This window comes from Poecilia latipinna, unplaced genomic scaffold (genome assembly GCF_001443285.1).
Source record: "Poecilia latipinna isolate Pla-1442-1.1 unplaced genomic scaffold, P_latipinna-1.0 Scaffold1158, whole genome shotgun sequence".
Taxonomy (NCBI): domain Eukaryota; kingdom Metazoa; phylum Chordata; class Actinopteri; order Cyprinodontiformes; family Poeciliidae; genus Poecilia; species Poecilia latipinna.
In genome coordinates this window covers 1778-20995 of record NW_015113774.1, presented here as the reverse complement: position 1 = coordinate 20995, position 19218 = coordinate 1778, and the positions used below count along the sequence as shown (strand labels likewise).

The window sequence follows — 19218 nt, the reverse complement described above, 5'->3', positions numbered from 1 at the left end:
AATTTAAATTTTTTTCCCCTTTTAAAAATTTTTTTTTTTTTTTTTTTTTTTTTTTTGCTTGGAGTAACTATTATTTTAGTATTTGATTATTCTGATGATTAATCAACTAATCAGATAAAAACAGGTGCATTTTATAAATTTTTTTTAATTTAACCACTTAAACATTTTTTATACAATATTAGAAATACATTAAAAGATGCCAATAATAAAATCTAGACATTTTTAAAATAAGAAAATAAGCATTTTTTTGTTGTGATGTTTTATTTTTTATTTTATTTAGTTATTATTCTTACTGTTTCACTTTATTTTTATTTATTTTTATTATTTCTCTTTTCATCAGCTTATTCTCTTATTGTTTTTGTGCAGCATTTGGTGCAGTTTTAAACCGGTTTTTAAAAGTGCTATATAAATAAATTTGACATTTTATTGCCTAAAATTTAAACCAGGTGAAACTAAAACTTTTCCACTTGAAGAGTTTTGGGTAAAACATTTTTACAAGGTGTTTTTTTTTATCTTAAATACAAAATGAATTTATATTTTGTACAGTTTTGGCTTAATTACTAATGTGAATTATGTTATTTTTTTTTTCAGCAAATTACCTGTAATTTTCTTAACGATTAATCAATTACTAAATTAGTTGACAATTGTTTCAGTTTTCAATTCATCACAATTAATCCGATTCATTGTTTAAGCCCCATTGTGCTTAATTTACCACTCAGCTTTTAAATGTTGTTTTCATTTTGGTTTAATAAAGAATGACAAAGAATAACTTTATTAACTCCTTAAATATCATTTATTTAACTTTAGATTGCTGCTAACAAGTTGAAAGCAAATCACATGAAACATTTTAATGTCAGAAATAGTTTGAAAATTGATTCATGTTTGTAAATATTAGCCCAGAAAAGTGTAGAGTTTTATAATGTGTGTCTGAGAGGCAGCATTGATTGCAAAGGATTAAAAAAAAAAAAAAGATCTTTTTTGTAATTTTTTCTGCAGAGAGGGATTCACTTCTCTGTGGTCGCTCCGCGGAAGCTGCCAGCTCTCAGGGCTTTGTTCGAATGGGCGTCTCCGGTGACCGGCGCCGTGGAGCCGCATCCGGACTACAGCCAGGACCCGTTCCACATGGTGCTGGTCAGAGGAATCTCTCTGCCCGGTGAGAAACATCCCAGGTCTCACCAGGTTCAGTGGAGAAGCGACACGAGTTTCAGACTTGACTTGGACTCCTTAGTTTTAGTTTATATTAATTTTAAATCGGTTACAAACACAAAGAACAAAAGAAAACCGCATGCTGCCTCACACACACACACACACACACACACACACACACACACACACACACATTATCAGTAACTGGCAGATTGTTGCTTATAAGGAGACATTTTCTTCATTATAACCTCATTTATCTGCCAGTGGAACTAGAACTTTTTCATCAATATTAAGGAATTATTTAGTTAAAACAAGCTGCTATATTTTGCCAAAATCTTACTTTTAAGTTAGTTTGTCTTATTTCAAGTTTACAAAAATATTTGCAGTAGAAACTAAATAAATAAATACTTGGCAATATTTTGTTTCTTTGCAGTGAAAATATCCCACATGAATAAGCAGTTGGCTTCCCCCTCCAGTCCGTTTCACCTCACGGCCACTCTGAGACAAAAAGCAGGAAAAATAAGCAAATAAATGAGTAAAATGATGAAAGACACAAATCTTAGGGATTAAGTAGGAAAGACTCAACTGGTCCCCAAAGCTTCAAAAATATGTCCAATTTGATCACGACTCAGTTTTTCCACAGGAAGGACGACGGATATCTGCGTCATCCAAATCTTCACCGTTGTGACACAATAGCATCAAAATGCACTCATTAGCAAGAAATCGAAGAATTGTTGGCAAAGATTTAGAATATAGATCCAAATAGTTGCATTCAAAAGGTAAAACAGAGAAAATGAGAAGCTAAAGGCCAAAACGTGTTCACAATGGAAATCTTTCCAAAAGGTCCGTAGAAAACGTACCTCTGTGCCTCAAACATCTACAGCAGAGACTGGAACGGTTGGGGAACAACAGACACATAGATCTATAGAAAAGTTTATTAATCCTGACAGTCGAAGCTCGATGGTTTCATTTAGTTGAAACCAGGCTATTCTCTAAATCTGTCAGTCCTTAACGAAATACACTGAATGTTTAGTAACAGTTTTAACTCGTAATGAAGAGTGAAGGGTTTAGTTTTTGTTTTTTTGCTGGTTTACTGCAGCTGTACTCTGTGTTGAACGTCATTACACTCTGTCACTTTCCTTTGTTACTCCGAGGAACAGCTGCTGAAATTCTCCCGCTGTAGTCACGCCGTTTTGGGTAAATCCTTTTGGATTATCTAGATTAGCACCTCTGGAGGCTTTGCACCTCATTTGGACGAATCATATTTGCTCACATCACTTCCAGATTTGACAGCAGTTTGGCATATTTCTGTAAAAAAATCCAAGCGCTGTTTTTGTGGAAGAAATGGGGAACACGGCAACATGCTTGTGCAAAGTTTGCTGCATCATGTCGATGCCCAATGCTGAGCGTTTCCTACATCTGGCTTGCAATATCTGATAAACACATTGCTGTGTGCAAACTTTAGATATGTGTTTATTTGACATTTGAAAAACTATTTTATCATCCACTTACATGTTTCTTTACTTTATGAACTTCAAGGTTTCTTCTATTTATGTAGTTGCTAAATAATTTATGGGTGTTAATTTTCACACCTTAATTGCTTTTTCACAATTTTTCTGCGCCGTATTTATTCTGAGGAAGGTTTTAGCGGTCTGACGGAAAGATTTAGTTGTTTTGAGCCGTTTTTTTGGTGCGTAGGAGAGAGAAATGCATGAACCCCAACACCTTCTGCAGAGCACATTTTCAGTTTTGGTCTCATGGAAACATCTTTATTAGTTTCCGCAGGCGGAGGACCTCCACACAAACCGGTCCTCCCTCCTCAGCCGCCGCCTGGCCAGTCTGTTGTCGGACCCTCGCAGGCCCCCCCTCCCATCAACCCTGCACACAGTTATCAGGTAACGGCGAGCAGGCGCCTTCATGCTAATTCCTGCCACCTGCTTTTTGGCGCGCGCTCAGAACGTGGTGTTTGTCTTCCTCTGGAAAATGTTTGACGCTGTACGTTTAATCTGCTTCCTGCAGAATCAGCCTGCGTTGACTCCTGCTCAGGTGGCTGCACAGATGGCCGTGGATGCAGCCAATAACCAGAAGAATCGCTGTAAGTTCACAGGAGGTGCTAAGCTTTTCAGAATAATTAATTTTTGCCAAGATTTGTTTTGCTTTTTTTCTGTTTATCTGCCATGTCTGGGATTTTCTTCCCTGTTATGTCTGAGATGTTTACCAGCCACTTTACTCTGTTTTTGTGGAGGTCTGAGGTTGTTGATGCACAGAATTTACACCTTTTCACTGCAGAAGTACACAAAGTCTTAGGAAGTATTTTTTGTGTAGTTTCTAGTGCAAATATCTTCATACACCTGAAATAAGACACGACTAGCTTACAAATAACTTTTCATCAAAATATTGGCTTCTTTTGAGCCAATTATTCCTTAATGTTAATAAATATACTGGCAGGTTGTGGCTTTTAAGACATTTTCATACAAGTGAAAAAATCTGCCAGTAGAACTAATATTTGCTTTATTTATACTAAGAAATATTGACTCAAAACAAGTTCCTATATTGTGCTGAAAAATGTCTTGTGGGTTAGTTTTGTCTTATTTCAAGTGTACGAAGATATTTTTACTAGAAACTACAAAAACAAAATACTTGGTAAGATTTTGAGTTCTTATGGTGTAAAAACATATAAAATACACACAAATTACATCAAAAGAATAATATTTTTAATTGCAAATCATGGCATTTATTCAATAAAAAATGTGGAGAGAAATGTAAGAAACTGAACAATTTTTATCTCTAAAACAGAAGCTTAAAGTAAAAACCACATAATTTAGAGTTTGAACCAACAATTTGTGTTTTTTTCTTATTAAAAGTAAAATAAATGGGTTCCAAGCCCCCATTATAGCTGAATTATATCAAACAAACATGCAGGGATTATACAATGAATAATAAACCAAATTAGGGCAGCAAATAACTTATTTTACTAACTGATTATGTTGATTATTCTGATGAGTAATTAAATAAAAAGTTGGCACATTTTGAAACATTTTTAATTTAACAACTTAAATATTTAGTCAATATTATAAATAATAAATAAGAATAATACATTTTATTTGTAGGTGCCTTTCTTGACACTCGAGGTCGCCTTATATAATTTAACATAAAAACAAACAATATTTAAATACATGGTAAAAACTAAGTACCAAACAAAATTTAACCAGACAATGCAAAGATTTAAAAGATGCAAATTTAAAGAAGAAAATATGCATTTATTGCCTAAAATGCAAAACTGTTTACATTTTATTGCCAAATGAAGGAGTGTCAGTGAAAGCTTTTCCATTAAATTAATTGTTTCTTCATTCAGGCTGTACATTGTATATTAAACTGGCTTTCCATATGTTACCACTGTTCACTCTGCCATTCTTAGCAGGAACCTGAAACTTTTCCACTCGATAAATAAGAGCGAGGAGCTTCTTTCTGCTTGCTTTGGGAGTCTGGAGTTCTTTGGATAAATGAATGTTTTATTTCCATCATATTTAAATCAAATCTCCTGTAACGTTTGCGGTCGTTTTTGTTTTCTTTCTTCCAGTCACAGGAATTGCCAGTTCGCCATTCCAGAATCAGCCGATTTCTTCGGTCCCCGGGCCAAAGCACGGGCAGCCTAGCCTACCGACGGTTACCACGGTGAACCAGCTGACGATGCCCCAGCAGGTTCCCCCCAATCCCCAGCAAGCCGTTCCGCCCCCGGGCCAGCTGGTGGGCAGTCAGCAGCCGCAGCCCAATCAGCCCACGGCGCCGTCAGCACAGCCCAACATCGTAAGACAATTTAGATTTTTCATGTCATCAGTGGCGTTTTATGCATTATTATTTTATTTGCAGGGACTCAGGTTAACTTATTGAAGGGATCCGGTATTAATTGGTGAAGTGGGAGCAGTGGCAGGTTGAGGAGGCTGGCTTGCTGTGAAACTGTTGCTGGCTTTTATTGGAAGAGGTCGACTCGTTTCTGATTGGACCACCTCGGTCTGAATGACGGACAAATGAGAGACAGGATTAGATTTTATTTTTTAATACTAGAGCTTTAATTGACGCTGCAGCTGCTAACTCGGTAAAATGTCTGAACCTAAATATCAGAATGGATTTTCAATGTGGTCAAAACCAAATGTTTTATTTTCTCCTGAAGATCACAGCTGCATCAGTTTGGTTTTCTTCAGAAACTAAGTAACATTTCCCTCCAGAATATGTTTCCCTTTAATTAAAATGCATACCTCACTACAGCACACTTACATTAAAAATGTTAACTCCTTTCTTCTGTCCGCAGGCCGGCGTTCCCGGAGGTCAAGTTACTGCAAACCCAATGGGTCAGCCTCAGGGCATGGCCAATAAGGTTATGGCCTGGACCGGCGTTCTGGAGTGGCAAGAGGTAACCCAGAACCCAGGGACTTTCAGCGAACTGCCCTTTTTCCTCACGCTGCAAATATCACACCTAGCTGCCAAAAAGGCTCCAACACCCAAAAAACAATACAGAGAGGCTGTTTTTTCCTTCTACAAAACTTTCCAGTAAGATGCTTGGAACAAATTCTGTATGATTTTTAATTATTATCCAAGTAACTTCAAAGAGTCGGTGGCTTGGTGATGCCACACCATGGAAGGATCTATGATAGCAGTCAGTGTTACAACCAGCCTGAAGAAGCCTCTGACTGAAGACTGCTGCTGTATGAAGCTACCAGCTCAATGTCCAGGCAGCAGAGATGATATTCCACAATGACGTGTCCCGCATGATGCCATCAGCTCTGCTAATCCACCTCATTTGCTTTTGCCGCTCCTCTTTAGATCTCTGTAAGGTTAGAAAGCCGAGCAGAGACATGGGAGCCAGCACACCCAGCTCCTTTAGGAATCCCCTTTCATGGCTTGTTTTTCTCTGTGAATGGAAAACTGTGGCGTCACCAGCCTCCTCCAAGATCACATGGGCCATAATATAACAATATGTTCTTAAAACTCTTTGCATTCAAATTTTATGAGAACATTTTTCATTATTTGAGTCATAACAGTCAATAATACAAACACTCCTTTGGTTTTCATCTTAAACTGTTTAAAATCAGAACTTTAACCCCTGGGTGTAACTGATTAACACAAAGCTGCAGGTGGGGGTAACGTGATGTCATCATCATCATCATCACCCTGAACCACCATGGTGCAAATTCCTCCTTCCACCACTTTAGCACAAGGTCAGATTGATCCGGTTTACAGTGCAGAACCAGGAAGTTTCACTGCGTTGATGTGGCTCGTATGGGACACCATATGTGTTCGCACCGGGCCGATCAATGGCTGCCATCGACCGTCGTCCCATCCTCCCTCATCCGTTTGTCAGAATTATCGAAGCCGGTTAAATGGATAGGAATAAGATTGAGAAGCTTCGTAAAGTCTAAATCCATAAACGGGTCAAACTGGGAGCATGAAGCGTTGCTTTAACCTGCGGTTTCCTCCTCCAGGTGGCTCATCTGGCGGTTTGTATTGGGAAGACTTAAACTGCAGCATCTGAAAGTCATTTGGAGGAAGCAGTTGTTGATGAGAGGGAGGTTTTTTAAAGCGCAGCATCATCGGCGTAGTATGATCGGTGTGGGTTTTTCTCCCTGGGATTCGCCAACAATCGTAATCAGCCCCTGATTTAGAGCAGAAAGAATTGTTTGTTGCTCTCTACGTCTTTACTCCATGTCCTTTCTGCCTTAGCCAGCACTTAGAATAAATTACCCATTTGTCTTCACTGCAATAAATCTGTAATTGAGTACAGTGGGCCTGACTAATGTGTGATTGATTAATCATTTATCCTGTATTGATGCCCTGAAGATGAGGCCTGGCAGTTCTCCCGCTGGGACTTTTTGTAACTGCTTGTCCTGATTGGGGTCACTGACAAAGGTCCGAGCTGGACAAACCGCACGTCTTTTTCCTGGGCGACGCCTCAGAAACGCTGCAGTTCATGCCTGAACTGCTTCCACTCTTAATGCTGAGAAGAAAAATGTTATTTTACATCTGGAACTTCTCAGACCGACTAAGCAGTTTGTTTCTCCTTATTTCCACAGAAGCCCAAAGCCTCGTCTATGGATTCAACCAAGCTGACGCGTTCCCTGCCCTGTCAAGTTTTCGTCAACCAAGGAGAAAACCTGTGAGTAGCTAAAGCCGGGGTCAGAGGTCACGTTTTACCATGTGTTCCTATCTGTTATGGTCAGTTATTTAAGGTGCTCTCAGTAGGATTCTCTCGACAGATGCTGCAGCTCGGATAGCTCAGCTTTAATCGGGGGTTTCCTCACATGCTCATTTAGCATCTGGATGCCGTACGATTAGCATCTCAGAAGCTTAAATAAAACCTGAACTACAATCCGAAACTCCAGAGGAGTCGAAAAGGAGATTTCATGGCCCAAAGAGCAGAGAGAGGGCGGAAAAAGTTCAGACCATCTCTTCTATCGATATTCTCGACTCCAGAGTCTTTCTCTGCACAACTTTCCAACCATAAGGCCAGATGGAGAATTAAAAAGGAGCGGCAAAAGCAAAGGGGATGGATTAGCAGGGTTTTCCAACCACTGATGTCATCCAGGATATGTTGAAGTGGAACATTGTCCCCCGCCTGGACGTTGAGCTGTTGGCGTCAGACCTGGGTGAAGCTGGGCTCCACAAACTAACAAATTAAACAAAAATGACGTTTGTGCAGCAAAAATTGTTTGAAAGATGAAATTAAATGTCAACCAGCCCACATTTACAGAATCAGGCTAAATATTGTGTCAATCAGCTGTCAAAATGTTTTGTTTATGGGGTTAAATTTAAGGTTCACCAGAAAACGACTTGTCTTCCCCACCTCTGCCAAAACATTAAAATAATAAAAAATGCTAAGAGTTATTGTGGTATGTTTGTGCTGCTAAAATGTTTGCATTGCAGTTGATTAACAAATTTAGTTATATTTTGTAAATGTGGTGGGCTGGTTGACCTCTGGAAACAATTTCTTTTAAATGAGCAAAAATTCTTGCTGCACAAACGTTTGGCACTAATTTGGTCTTCGGTCAGAGGCTGCTTCCGATTGGTTGGAAGACTGACTGCTCTCCTTCCTGCCTGCAGCGCCGCATCGCCATCCGCAGCGATTCTGTGAAGATACTTGGATGATATGAGTTATGACAACATTCAGTTTCCCCTTTGGGATAAACAGTGTTTTTGGGTTTAATTGAATTTTACGCCACATTTTGACCCTCGTCAAACGGTTTCCTGGCTTTGCTGTCAGTTTTCGTTTTTCCGTGATCGTGTTGCTTTCGTCTCCTTGCAGCAACACAGACCAGTGGCCACAGAAGCTCATCATGCAGCTGATCCCACAGCAGCTACTGGTGAGCCAGCTGTTTTTTAACAGCATTTTATGCAGCAGAAACTTCTGGAGTGATGCTTTAAATTATAACCCGTCTTGTTTTTCCTGCAGACGACTTTAGGGCACCTGTTCAGAAACTCTCGAATGGTTCAGTTTCTCTTCACCAGCAAAGACATGGATTCCCTGCGGGGCCTTTATCGCATCATGGCCAATGGTTTTGTGAGTGTTTACTCTTGCTAAACCTCAAATGTATTTTTACTTTTGTTGAACTTCATAATTTATGACTTCACTTTTGGTGAAATCCAAGCGCAGGTCCCTTCTCTGGCCACTAGGTGGCCTGAACGTTACTTCTTGTTCCAGTGATGATGATAGAAACTCTGGAAAAGGCTTCTTACCCACATGATGTCTTAATTTTCTGCCTAAATATTTTAAATGTTCTTTCACTTCAGATGGAAATATTCTTTTGTAAAATATAAACCTAGTTCTTAAGGTTTATTGTTAAAACTAGTGAAAAAACAAGCAGAGCTGCATCTCTGATTCACTATAAGCTCCACCAAAGGCACATTATGAATTAACACCATTTGTATTCGGTTTATGAAGCCAGACTCTGATTGTTTCTGTTTTTCTTTTCTATCCTGGGGAAAACAACAAAAAGACAATGAAACGGACAAAAATACAATGAAAAAAATCCACATTTTCTGTTCTGTTGTCAACTGAGACGAGGCATCCATGTGCAAAATAAATGAAAAAATAAATAACACTTGTAAATTACATGAATAAGGAAAGCCCAAGTTTACCAAAGAGCTGCACAAGGTATAAAAGCCCCAGTGGCATCAACAGTTAAAGAGTTGAATAAAACAAACATAGCGCAGGGCATTCTGGGTGAATACAACCATAACAAATGCGGGTGTCTAGTCCAAGAAATGTCGTTTATTTTTGCCAAAACCAAAATAAAAATCCTACAGCTACTAAAATCTGACGCTACTACGTTTTTGTTTCCATTTTATGAAGGAGGAGGTGTCACTAAGTGTCTTCTTCAGAGGTTTTTGTGTCGTTTCCTTCAGTGGTTACTGGTGCAGCGCCCCCACAGGCGAGGAGGGGAACAGGTTTTTAAAAGGGTTTGGTGTGGTGTGAAAGTTTGGTCCCCATTCGAACCGAATCTATTAAAATGTTTAGCAGTTTGTGTTGCTGGATGTGAGAGAAAACTCTCAGCTCTGAAAGTTTCTGTTGACCTTAAAGGTTGGACGGCGTCTAAAGACACAACAGTCCAGACAAATGTGTTAAACTGATAAAGAAAATAACACATTGCTATGAAAATTACAAAATTAGGCCTGAAATGGGCCCTGAATGACGTGTAAATAAGTGTTTTGTATGTGTTTATATAGGCAGGATGTGTGCATTTCCCCCACACGACTTCGCCGTGTGAAGTTCGGGTCCTGATGCTGCTCTACTCCTCCAAGAAGAAGATCTTCATGGGCCTCATCCCCAACGACCAGAGCGGCTTCGTCAACGGCATCCGGCAGGTCATCACCAACCACAAGCAGGTCCAGCAGCACCGAGCGGTGAGTGTCAGAGGTCAGAGGGCTCTTCAGGATGAAATGGTCACACCTTTTAATTTATTGATATTTATTGATGCTTTCATGTAACCAGCAGTGGATAAAATAGGAAATACAATGCTGTCAGTTTTCAGATGTAATTAATAGGATTTTATCGCTCATGAAGAGAAATTTTTCATGATAACGATATAATTTTAAAATCCCTCCTGACTGCTTTGATCTTCGTTGTGCAGGCTGCAGCCGGCTCTTTGAACCCGCTCAAAATGCTCTCATGATGCGCTGCAGATGTAACTCGGTGGTGTTTGATGTCAAACATTTCAAGAAAAATGTGACGTTCTCCTAATTTTATGACTGAGTATCACGGCGAGAATAAGAGATTTGCTTTATGTCTTTTTTAAATTATGAGAATTGTTATAATATTAGCTGAATAAAGATGCAATATTACTGGAAAATGGTTGTAAAGTTATGAGAAAAAGGTTCATTTTATTGAGGAAAAAAAGCTTCAGTGGTTATAAAGATCTGAAATAATTGTTTTAAAGTCCTGCTACTGATAATCTGATACTGAATTGTTAACTGATAAAGTATTTTTATATTTTTGAAACTTATCCTGAAGTATAATTTCACAAGATGCTCAATATTTATTTTAAATGATTTCTCATGGAGGAATTCTCATATAATTACCATTTAATTCTCCTAATATAAGACTTTATTCTGCTAATACCCTAACTTTTTATATTCATAATATTATACATTTATCCTCATTTTATTATCACTTCATTCTGCTAATATTACAACTTTATTATAATATTTAGGCTTTTTTCTATTATTATGACTTGTCGTATTTTTATTACTTCTAGTTATTATTGTAATATTACTAAAATTCTGATTATACTGCAACTTTAATCCTGTGTTAGTTTGACTATTCTGGCCTTTATTCTCATTTTATTACAACTTTGTTTTGGTAAAATTATTACTGTAATATTTTTGATCTTATTCTAGAGATAAAAAAAAATCTTAATTTATTTCTTAACAGTAATTTTATTTATTTTATTGTCCAGAAAACTGAGTCAGTTTATTCATTTATTTTTTACTTTAATGGTTTGACTTTATTTGAATCTAGTGTAATAAAAGAATAAGCAAACAAAGTAAATGTAAAACAAAGCAGAAGGACAGTAGTAAAGTATAACTACATGTTCAAAGGAGTGGGTAAAAATATGAACTTATTTTTACATCCAATCCTCTTACATTGTAGCTTCATCCAGTAAATGACTGTTCATGTGAACTTGGTGTGATTTATTATTTTCTATATCCATCTCTATAACTAGAAAAGTGTATTCATAATTGCATGTCCATATTAATTGTCAAGAATAGTTGAAATTCATTTTAAATGTCCGTCATAATGCCGTGACACAGCCGCTGCTCTGCTGCAGCTTTAAGTCCAAAGTGTGTAAATTTCATCATTAAACAGAACCGATCCTGCAGGTTAGAATCTGACGCTCCTCGTTGTCGGTGCTGGAGGTGGACCCGCTCAGGTTTCTCCAACGTTTCCTCTGGATCAGCCGCCTTTTCCGTCACATGGCGTTCCTCCAGCTCCTCTCGCTGCTGAACAAGCAGCATGTTGCTCTTTAAAAATGAAGCTGCTTGGCGAGTTTACATGATTCAGATTACATTACTCCTCATGCTCTGATATCATCGATGTTGATGGCTCTTGTCTAACCATCCTGCTAATTTTATGTCTTTGCGAGAGGCCCAATATGTGACTCATAAGTCGTGTGTGTATGAGTATCGGGGCATTTAGAGAAGGCAGGAGACATGAAATTTTAATGAAGACCTTTTTTTCTACCTCTGCCTCTTGTGTATCGTCACAAATTCAGTGCTGCATTGCTAATAAGGAAGTGCTACAGCAATCTTAGCATAATTAAAATTCAATTTGGACCAGTAGTTGAGGTTTCTTTGTTGCAGAAATGGCATTCTTCCCTTTTCAGATTCGAATATTATGGCGTTTGAAGTGATGCAGGTTAGCGAGTTGAAGGCAGCAGATGAATCACAGGCAGCGGAGGAGAAACGAGCTGGGTTTAGTTTTCTTGGAAGACCCAGAGCTGCGTGTTTCCTGGCTGTTGTTGGTCAGAGAGCGCAGCGTGTATTAGCAGCATCCCTGGGTGATTTGTTCGGATTCAGCAAGATGGATGGGTGAAGGTGTTTTTCCATCACGCTTTCCTGAGTCTTAAGTTAATAATTTTTTTGCTGGGTGTGGAGATGAAATGCCCTTCATTTCCCCTTGTGTCTCCCTGAGTGTGAAATCCATCACAACGCATTTAAATCTAAAAGCCTGAGCAGGTATCTGCATCTGGATGCTGTTGGTTTTCAGTTTTAAGGAATCAGAACTTTGATCCTTAAAGCTGCTTGACACTTTATATTGTAAAATCAACCAAACTTACTGCTGATGTAGTTTTTCACCTGTCAAACGCATCTTGCTAATTTTTTTTCCCCATTGCTTTTCTTGGAAATTCTTACATAACCAAGATTAAATGTAAAAAAGCTATTGGACCTATGTGGTTCGGATGACATCACAAAAGGTAAACCATCATAATTCTTCTTAAAGGGGCAGTGTGCCATTTTACAGCACAATCAAGTAAATGTGGTGACTTAAGTTGTTATATAAATGTTGTAAAGATCAAAATTGGCTTAAAAGAAGAAAGAAATGCTGCTGCCTAATTTAACATATTGAAATTGGGTCTCTGTCTCTTTAAAAACTCCTACTCTGTCTTAAACTCCGCCGACAGAAAGTCATCACAACGTTCCTCTATTAACCCTTTAAGGACGTTTTACCAGCGTTTCACTGAGAAGTAGCTCGCATATTAAGGATGTGCAGCTCCACCAGGTGTTTGCTAATTGCTGCTGGCTAGTCTGAAGGAGCTGAGTGGGGCTGGAAGTATAATGTCTGAGCCCAGCTGGACTCCTCTGAGTTTATTTCTGACCAAAACATTTGAAATCTGGCCGCTTGCAGCTCAAAACCAGCCTGAAATATTCAGATCTGCTAATGCAAGTTAATTGACTTGATTCTTCAGCCTCTTGTGATGTCATTACCCAGAATACACACTAATTACAATTGGATACGGGAGGTTTGTGTGGTTTTTAAAAAGTCATTTTCTGAAAAACTGCAGTGGGAATCAATAACTCATTACCCCGCTGTGTTCTTGGTGTCGGTGTAAATCTGTTACTGGAATAAAAATACAGCTTTAAAATGTCCAGCTTTATTTTAGGGCTCTCATTTGTTCTTAATCCACCTGAAAGCCTGAAACTTTGATGCACTGGTCATATTTTGTTAAATGACCCTGAGCAGGTTCCACCTTTCTGCTGTTAGTAAACATCTGAAACTATTGGTGCATGATATTTTACCACTCCGTCTCAGCCAGTTTGGATCTATTCATGGAAGCGGAAACTCTAACCCCAAGACATTTTGGACAATTTCATGCTCCCAACTTTGTGGGAACATTTTGGATCTGGTTCCTTCGAGCACAAAGCAAAGTCCATGAAGACATGGATGGAGAGTGGTTCTCAACCCAACAGAACAGCTGTGGGATGGATTAGAGCAGAGAGTGAGAGCCAGACCTTCTCGTCCAACATCAGTGTGTGACCTCACAAATGCACTTCTGGAAGAACGGTCAAAAATCCCCATAAGCATCCTAAACCTTGTGGAGGGCCTTCCAGAAGAGTAGAAGCTGTTCAGCTGCAAAGGGAGGACCAACATCCTGTAGATCAGGACTGGAACGCCACTGAAGCTCAGCTGTGAGTCAAAGCAGGGAAGCAGGGGAAAAAGAACCGGTCTCACCTGTTGTCAACACCTTCTGTCGATCATATGGCAAAGCAATATGCACCGTCACATTTTGTGTGAATAAGACTATTTTAGAGATGTGCACCGTTTCAGAACATTTGATCACACGGCAAGGTGCAAAAAAACAGTTGAAAGATCCACTTTGGAGACGGTGTGAACCCTGCGGGACGCCTCTGGTTTCTGTTACCGTTTAATTTAACCTCCAGATTCTGCTGCAGGTTTAGTGACTGAGGGGAAGTTTGTGCAGAACACCTTGCAGGTGGGGTTTAAAGTAAAATCTCCACTTGTTGTCAGTGTTTGTTTTTCTCTTTCCATCTGCTGTCTGACAGAGTGGGTGTAAATGCAGCCTTGCAAGCTCTCAACACTGGTAACACTGTAAATTACATAAAGAAAATGTGTGTGCTGTAAATACACTTTATGTCAGCAGAAGCAGTGCATACAAACAGCAGACTGAGGATTTGCAGAAGTTTAATTATTTTTTTCCAATTAGGAATCATTTTACACATTTAAACGTTATTTTTGCAAAAAAAGATCTTTTATGTTCCTTTTTTCATTTGGGGTATAAATACAAGTCTATTTTTTACTGCAGGAATCTTTTAACCTGTAAATTGTCAACCAGGATTTCTGTGTTTTGTTTTGTTATTTTTGATAGCAAACGCAATGTTTAAACGCAACAACCCGTGAGAAATATCTGTTTTACAGAGTTTGTGTTCAAAAACATTGATTAAAACCTACAACCTGTAAATATTTAATTAGAGAAGAGCGTCTTCGCAGTAAGGCTCTCACCGTGCCTTTTTAACAAACTTTAACCTGTAAAGTTACAGGTTAAATGCTTCTCACAGGTTGTAATCTTGAAAGATGTAGAAATTATTAAAACTTCTTCCATGTTCAACTTTAATTCAGTTTCAGAGTTTAACTGCAACAAAATTCGGATTAATCGTGAATCGATTGTTGAAATAATCAATTTATTGATTGATTAATCGTTAACTGGAGTATACAGGCTAATTGCTAAAAGAACTAGATATTCAGAGCTGTTTAAGTAGATAAAATATATATGTTTATGGATGTTTTTAGCAGCTAAATTATGTACAACACTTTGACTCTGAAATTGCAAAAAATACTGTAAAAGAATAAAAAACTGTTTTGTAATTTAAAAAAAAAAATTTGTTTTAAATTTATCATTTTTTTGACAACTCTCCACCACAGGATTTTTAGTTTGAGGACCTTTTAAATTTATTATTCTTATTTTTTATATATTTTTTTTTTGTTTATTTGTTCCTGAACAATAAGTCTTGTTTTATCTATTTATGCAGGGATTCACCCTTTAACATTGAAAGTAAAACTTTGTTTAGATTTTTACAGGCCTAAGAAATTTTATGTAAAATATTCAGTTTAGATTTCTTTAATCAGGAGATTATACAGTTATTTATGACATGCATTTTGCAAAACTTGCATAACATCTCAGACTTTAAAAAAAAATAATATGACTTGATATAAACTCGTATTTCTTGCTAAAAAGTTACTATTAAGTTAGTTTTCTTATTTAAAGTGTAATAAGATATTTGCATGTCAAACTGAACCAAAAATACTTGGTAGCATTTTGTTTTTTATCCCTTTGCACTTTTCCCACATTATGACCCAAACCTTGTATTCTACAGGGATTTTATTTTCAAATTTTTCCCCCAAGAAAAACAGATTTTTTTAAATATATTTTGTTTTTGCAGCAGTTAGGTGGAGCAGGGGTTCCCATGCAGCCCAATCAAGTCCCAACCAACCAGAACTTTCTGAACCGGGCGCCCGGCCCCATCCCGGTTTCCCACGGCAACGTCCAGCAGCAGGTAAATAAATCCAGAGCCGCTCCGTTTCTCCTCCTGGTGGCCGCCTGCGGAGGTGCATGCCTTACTGGTAACTGTCTCTGCTCCTCTCTGGTCGGCTCTGCATCCAGTCTGTGGTGGTGGGCATGCCCCCCGTTAGTCAGGTCTCCATTATGGAGGAGCAGCAAAGGCCCAGCAGCATGGTGAGAACAACTAACTAACTAACTAACGCAAACTGCACCTTTTTCAGACGGGCTGGACTCGGTTTCCTTCATGCATGTGTGAACTGTAGGCATGGACTGGCATGGTGCTGATGTGGTCTGTCAACAATGTCCTGTTTTTAAAGCAAAACTACTTGATTTAAGTTGCTTTTATTTAAAGGGACCAGTGCAACTTCTAAGTAGTATCACATGATGCTCTATGCAATACGTCGAAGGATGAGGGACATACTAAGAAAATAATTATATCAACAATAGTTATATTACAAGAATAAAGGAATATAATACTATGACTTTATTCTCTTAATATTACGACTTTATTCTGGTAACACTATGATTTTATAATTTATGTGTAATCATTCTAGTAAAAGTATGACTATTCTGTTAATATTATGAATTTCTTCCCATAATATCTTGATTTTATTGTCGTATAATTACGATTTTATTCCCATATGACTTTATTCTCATACCTCTTATTTTTTAGTGTGGCCCTAATTAATAGTCCGGTTAACTCTATAAGTTTTTAAAAGTTTTTATTGTAGGACGCTAATTAACTTTATGCAGGACATTTAAATTGTGGGCGCTTAGCTACGGCAAGCTGATTTTATATTTAATAGAGAGTAAATACATTTTTCCAGGTAATAAAATAACTTGTAGCGTAATTCTTCCAGCTTGATCTCAAACATAATTTTCCTTGGACAAAGTGAATATGATCCTAAACTTATATTTTATGTTTTATTACTGTAAGTCATGGCATCTTAAACACATTTTTATTAGTGATAATGTAATTGTTGGTAGTTCTCCATTCTTACAATCAGGAATGGGTTTTCTTTAATCTTCAGAGGAATGATATTACCGTAATTTCCGGATTATAAATCAGTGTTTTTTTTCATAACTTGGCTGATTCTGCAACATAAAGTGTAAAAACTTTTATTTTTTCAGTGTTTTCAGCTTAAAATTATCGCTGGTGGTCTGTTTTAACCTGCGTTTAATACATTTAGATGACGATGAGAGCAGCAGGACCAACCAATCAGCAGCCTCCGGTCAGCGGAGCTCCACCCAATCAGGTTGCTCAGGGCGGACAGCCCCAACCACAGGGATCTATTCTCCGCCTCCCGAATCCAGGAGCCAATCCGCAGCTCCGGAGTCTCCTGCTCAGTCAGCAGCAGCCGGTGAGAGCAACAGAAAGCTGCTTTTTCATGCTAAATTTCCAAATACCTGCATGTAGAGTCTAACGATGTTTTCACAGCAGGGTGCCGTGTCTCACATGATGTCCCACCAAGCGTTGGGGCAGCAGATGGTGCATCCGGCACCAGGAGGCGGGCCTCAAATACAGAACCAGTGGAGGCAGCCAATGACAGGTCAGCAAACATGCAACTGTTCACAGCAAGATAAAATTACAAAATATTTATGGAAAAAGGCAGATTCCCCTCTATTAAAACTCCCCCACTCAGCTCCTTCAGACTAGCCAGCAGCAATTAGCAACAATTTGTTTCATACAAGACCCATTTCTGATTTTACTTTTTTTTTTTAAATTCTCTAAAAAAAAAAAAACAATACATTAAAAATGATCTTATCAAAAAGTGGCTTTTATCCCAATCGTCCCCTTTGTGAGTTTGTTTGACAGAGTATTAAGGCCAGACAAGAAAATCTATAATGTATTCTATGTCATAGAGTGTAGTCATGAAATCAGCATAATAAAGACACGGTTTTACCAGAATGTCTTAAAACGGTGATGTCCAAACTTTTTAGCAGGTCAAATTGAAAGAACTTTCGTGTCGTTTCTTCAGTGGTTCTTGGTGCAGCGCCCCCACAGGCGAGGAGGGGAACAGGCTTTTCAATTAGTTAGTGTGAAAGTTGAACTGCAGCAACTGAAAATCTAACAAATGTTGCAATTTTGGTTCCCATTTAAACTGAATCGACTGAACTATCAGGCGTGAAAATGCACTACAGCTGATATTTACAGAAATTGTATATATTTTCGACATTACATCTCTTTTTGCATTCATTCACGTTTTCTTTAGTCTAACATTTGTTTTGAAACACTTAAGTGTGACAGAGAAGCAGGATAAACTGCGTGCCATTGTATAAATTCCTCTCCATTTTGGCTCCAGATTTTTGTCCAAACAAACCCGCTCTGAGCTTTTCCATTAGCGGCGCTTCTGAATATTTCATGTGTGTCTGTGTGCAGGTCAGATGCTGATGTCTGGAGGGCAGCGGGGGCCCATACCCCAACCCGGGATGCCCCAGGTCCCCAGCATCACAGACGAGGACGTCATCAGGGACCTTCTCTGAGGATCCGCAACCAAAATGGACTTTTGAATCTTGATTTTTAATTATTTAGTTTAATCTTTCCAACTTGCTTCCAATTTGGAGTTATAATTCTGCATTTTCTTTTTTTTTTTGTCTTCTCTAAATGTACAATTTAATTAAACAAGCCACATGTTGTTGCTTTTTTTAGCCCTGCTGAGCTGCCAGAGTTAATTGGGGGCAGAAAAATTAAGATTATTTTTTTTATGGAAACGGTGAAACAGGGAGGAAACTAATCCTTCATGCTTCACCCCAGACGTTTTCTTTCTGTCTCTTTTTTAAATAATCAAGTCAAGTCTTTGCAGATGAAATAAAATTGAGCATTAAAAAAACTGAAGAAGCTCTTGAGCTTTTGGATTGCATGCATACAAACAACCAAAGCTTCTGTGTTGCAGCAGCTTGGACTCGAAAGGTGAAGCTGAAATAGATCTACTAATAGATAGTTTGGTGTCTTTTCCTGCCAAATAGTGTCACAGTGTTAATTTTAACTACTCCAATATGTCGAGAAACCATCGCGGGCCTCGCTGTGCCAAGTAGTCCTACCAGATGGCATGAGTTGGCCACGTTTCCACTGGCAGCGTGTACAATCAGGCTGCGCGCATGCGCACAGCGGGCACCGTCGGTCTATATGCCCGCTGCGCTGTGAGCTCCTCTTAATGCGCCGCCGCTCGCATTTTATGGGGACAGAAATCCTGCGGCTTCGTTCGGTTTGAAAGCAGCGCAAAGGCTGGAGGAAGACGCGCGGCACGTCTCTGCTCCCAACAGGAAGTGATGTCAGGCTGCGTGTCACCTGGGAAACGCGGTTGCTAAGAGACCGTGACAGTGGGCTCTTGTTTTTGAGTCTCTCCCCGTTTCCAGCCCCGTTTTTTTTTTCCCCCCCCCCCCCACATGGACTCACACAGACAGACAGTAGTCCCTCAGAGGCTGGAGCTCATCCCTCCCATCTCTTAATCACCGGCCGGCCCTTCGGAGCTCCGGCTTAGCCTCGCCTTTTCTCTCATCCATC

The 19218-nt window shown here is 38.8% G+C and overlaps 1 protein-coding gene across 3 annotated transcripts in view; it reads left to right on the top strand.

Moving 5' to 3' along the window:
- The window catches only part of med25 (mediator complex subunit 25), a 24568-nt gene extending 6030 nt beyond the window's left edge, over window positions 1-18538 (top strand). The window contains exons 7-20 of one of the 3 annotated variants that reach the window (XM_015053072.1): window positions 997-1153; window positions 2923-3041; window positions 3166-3241; window positions 4727-4953; window positions 5456-5557; window positions 7215-7297; window positions 8444-8501; window positions 8591-8698; window positions 9865-10041; window positions 15598-15708; window positions 15816-15887; window positions 16904-17074; window positions 17152-17263; window positions 18094-18538. In XM_015053072.1, coding sequence (XP_014908558.1) covers window positions 997-1153; window positions 2923-3041; window positions 3166-3241; window positions 4727-4953; window positions 5456-5557; window positions 7215-7297; window positions 8444-8501; window positions 8591-8698; window positions 9865-10041; window positions 15598-15708; window positions 15816-15887; window positions 16904-17074; window positions 17152-17263; window positions 18094-18197 — 1677 coding nt within the window. In that variant the 3' untranslated portion in view covers window positions 18198-18538. Of the gene's footprint in view, window positions 1-996; window positions 1154-2922; window positions 3042-3165; window positions 3242-4726; window positions 4954-5455; window positions 5558-7214; window positions 7298-8443; window positions 8502-8590; window positions 8699-9864; window positions 10042-15594; window positions 15709-15815; window positions 15888-16903; window positions 17075-17151; window positions 17264-18093 lie in introns of all 3 variants that reach the window. The other 2 variants (XM_015053071.1, XM_015053073.1) reach the window with 2 other exon arrangements.
- Window positions 18539-19218: the final 680 nt, after the last annotated feature.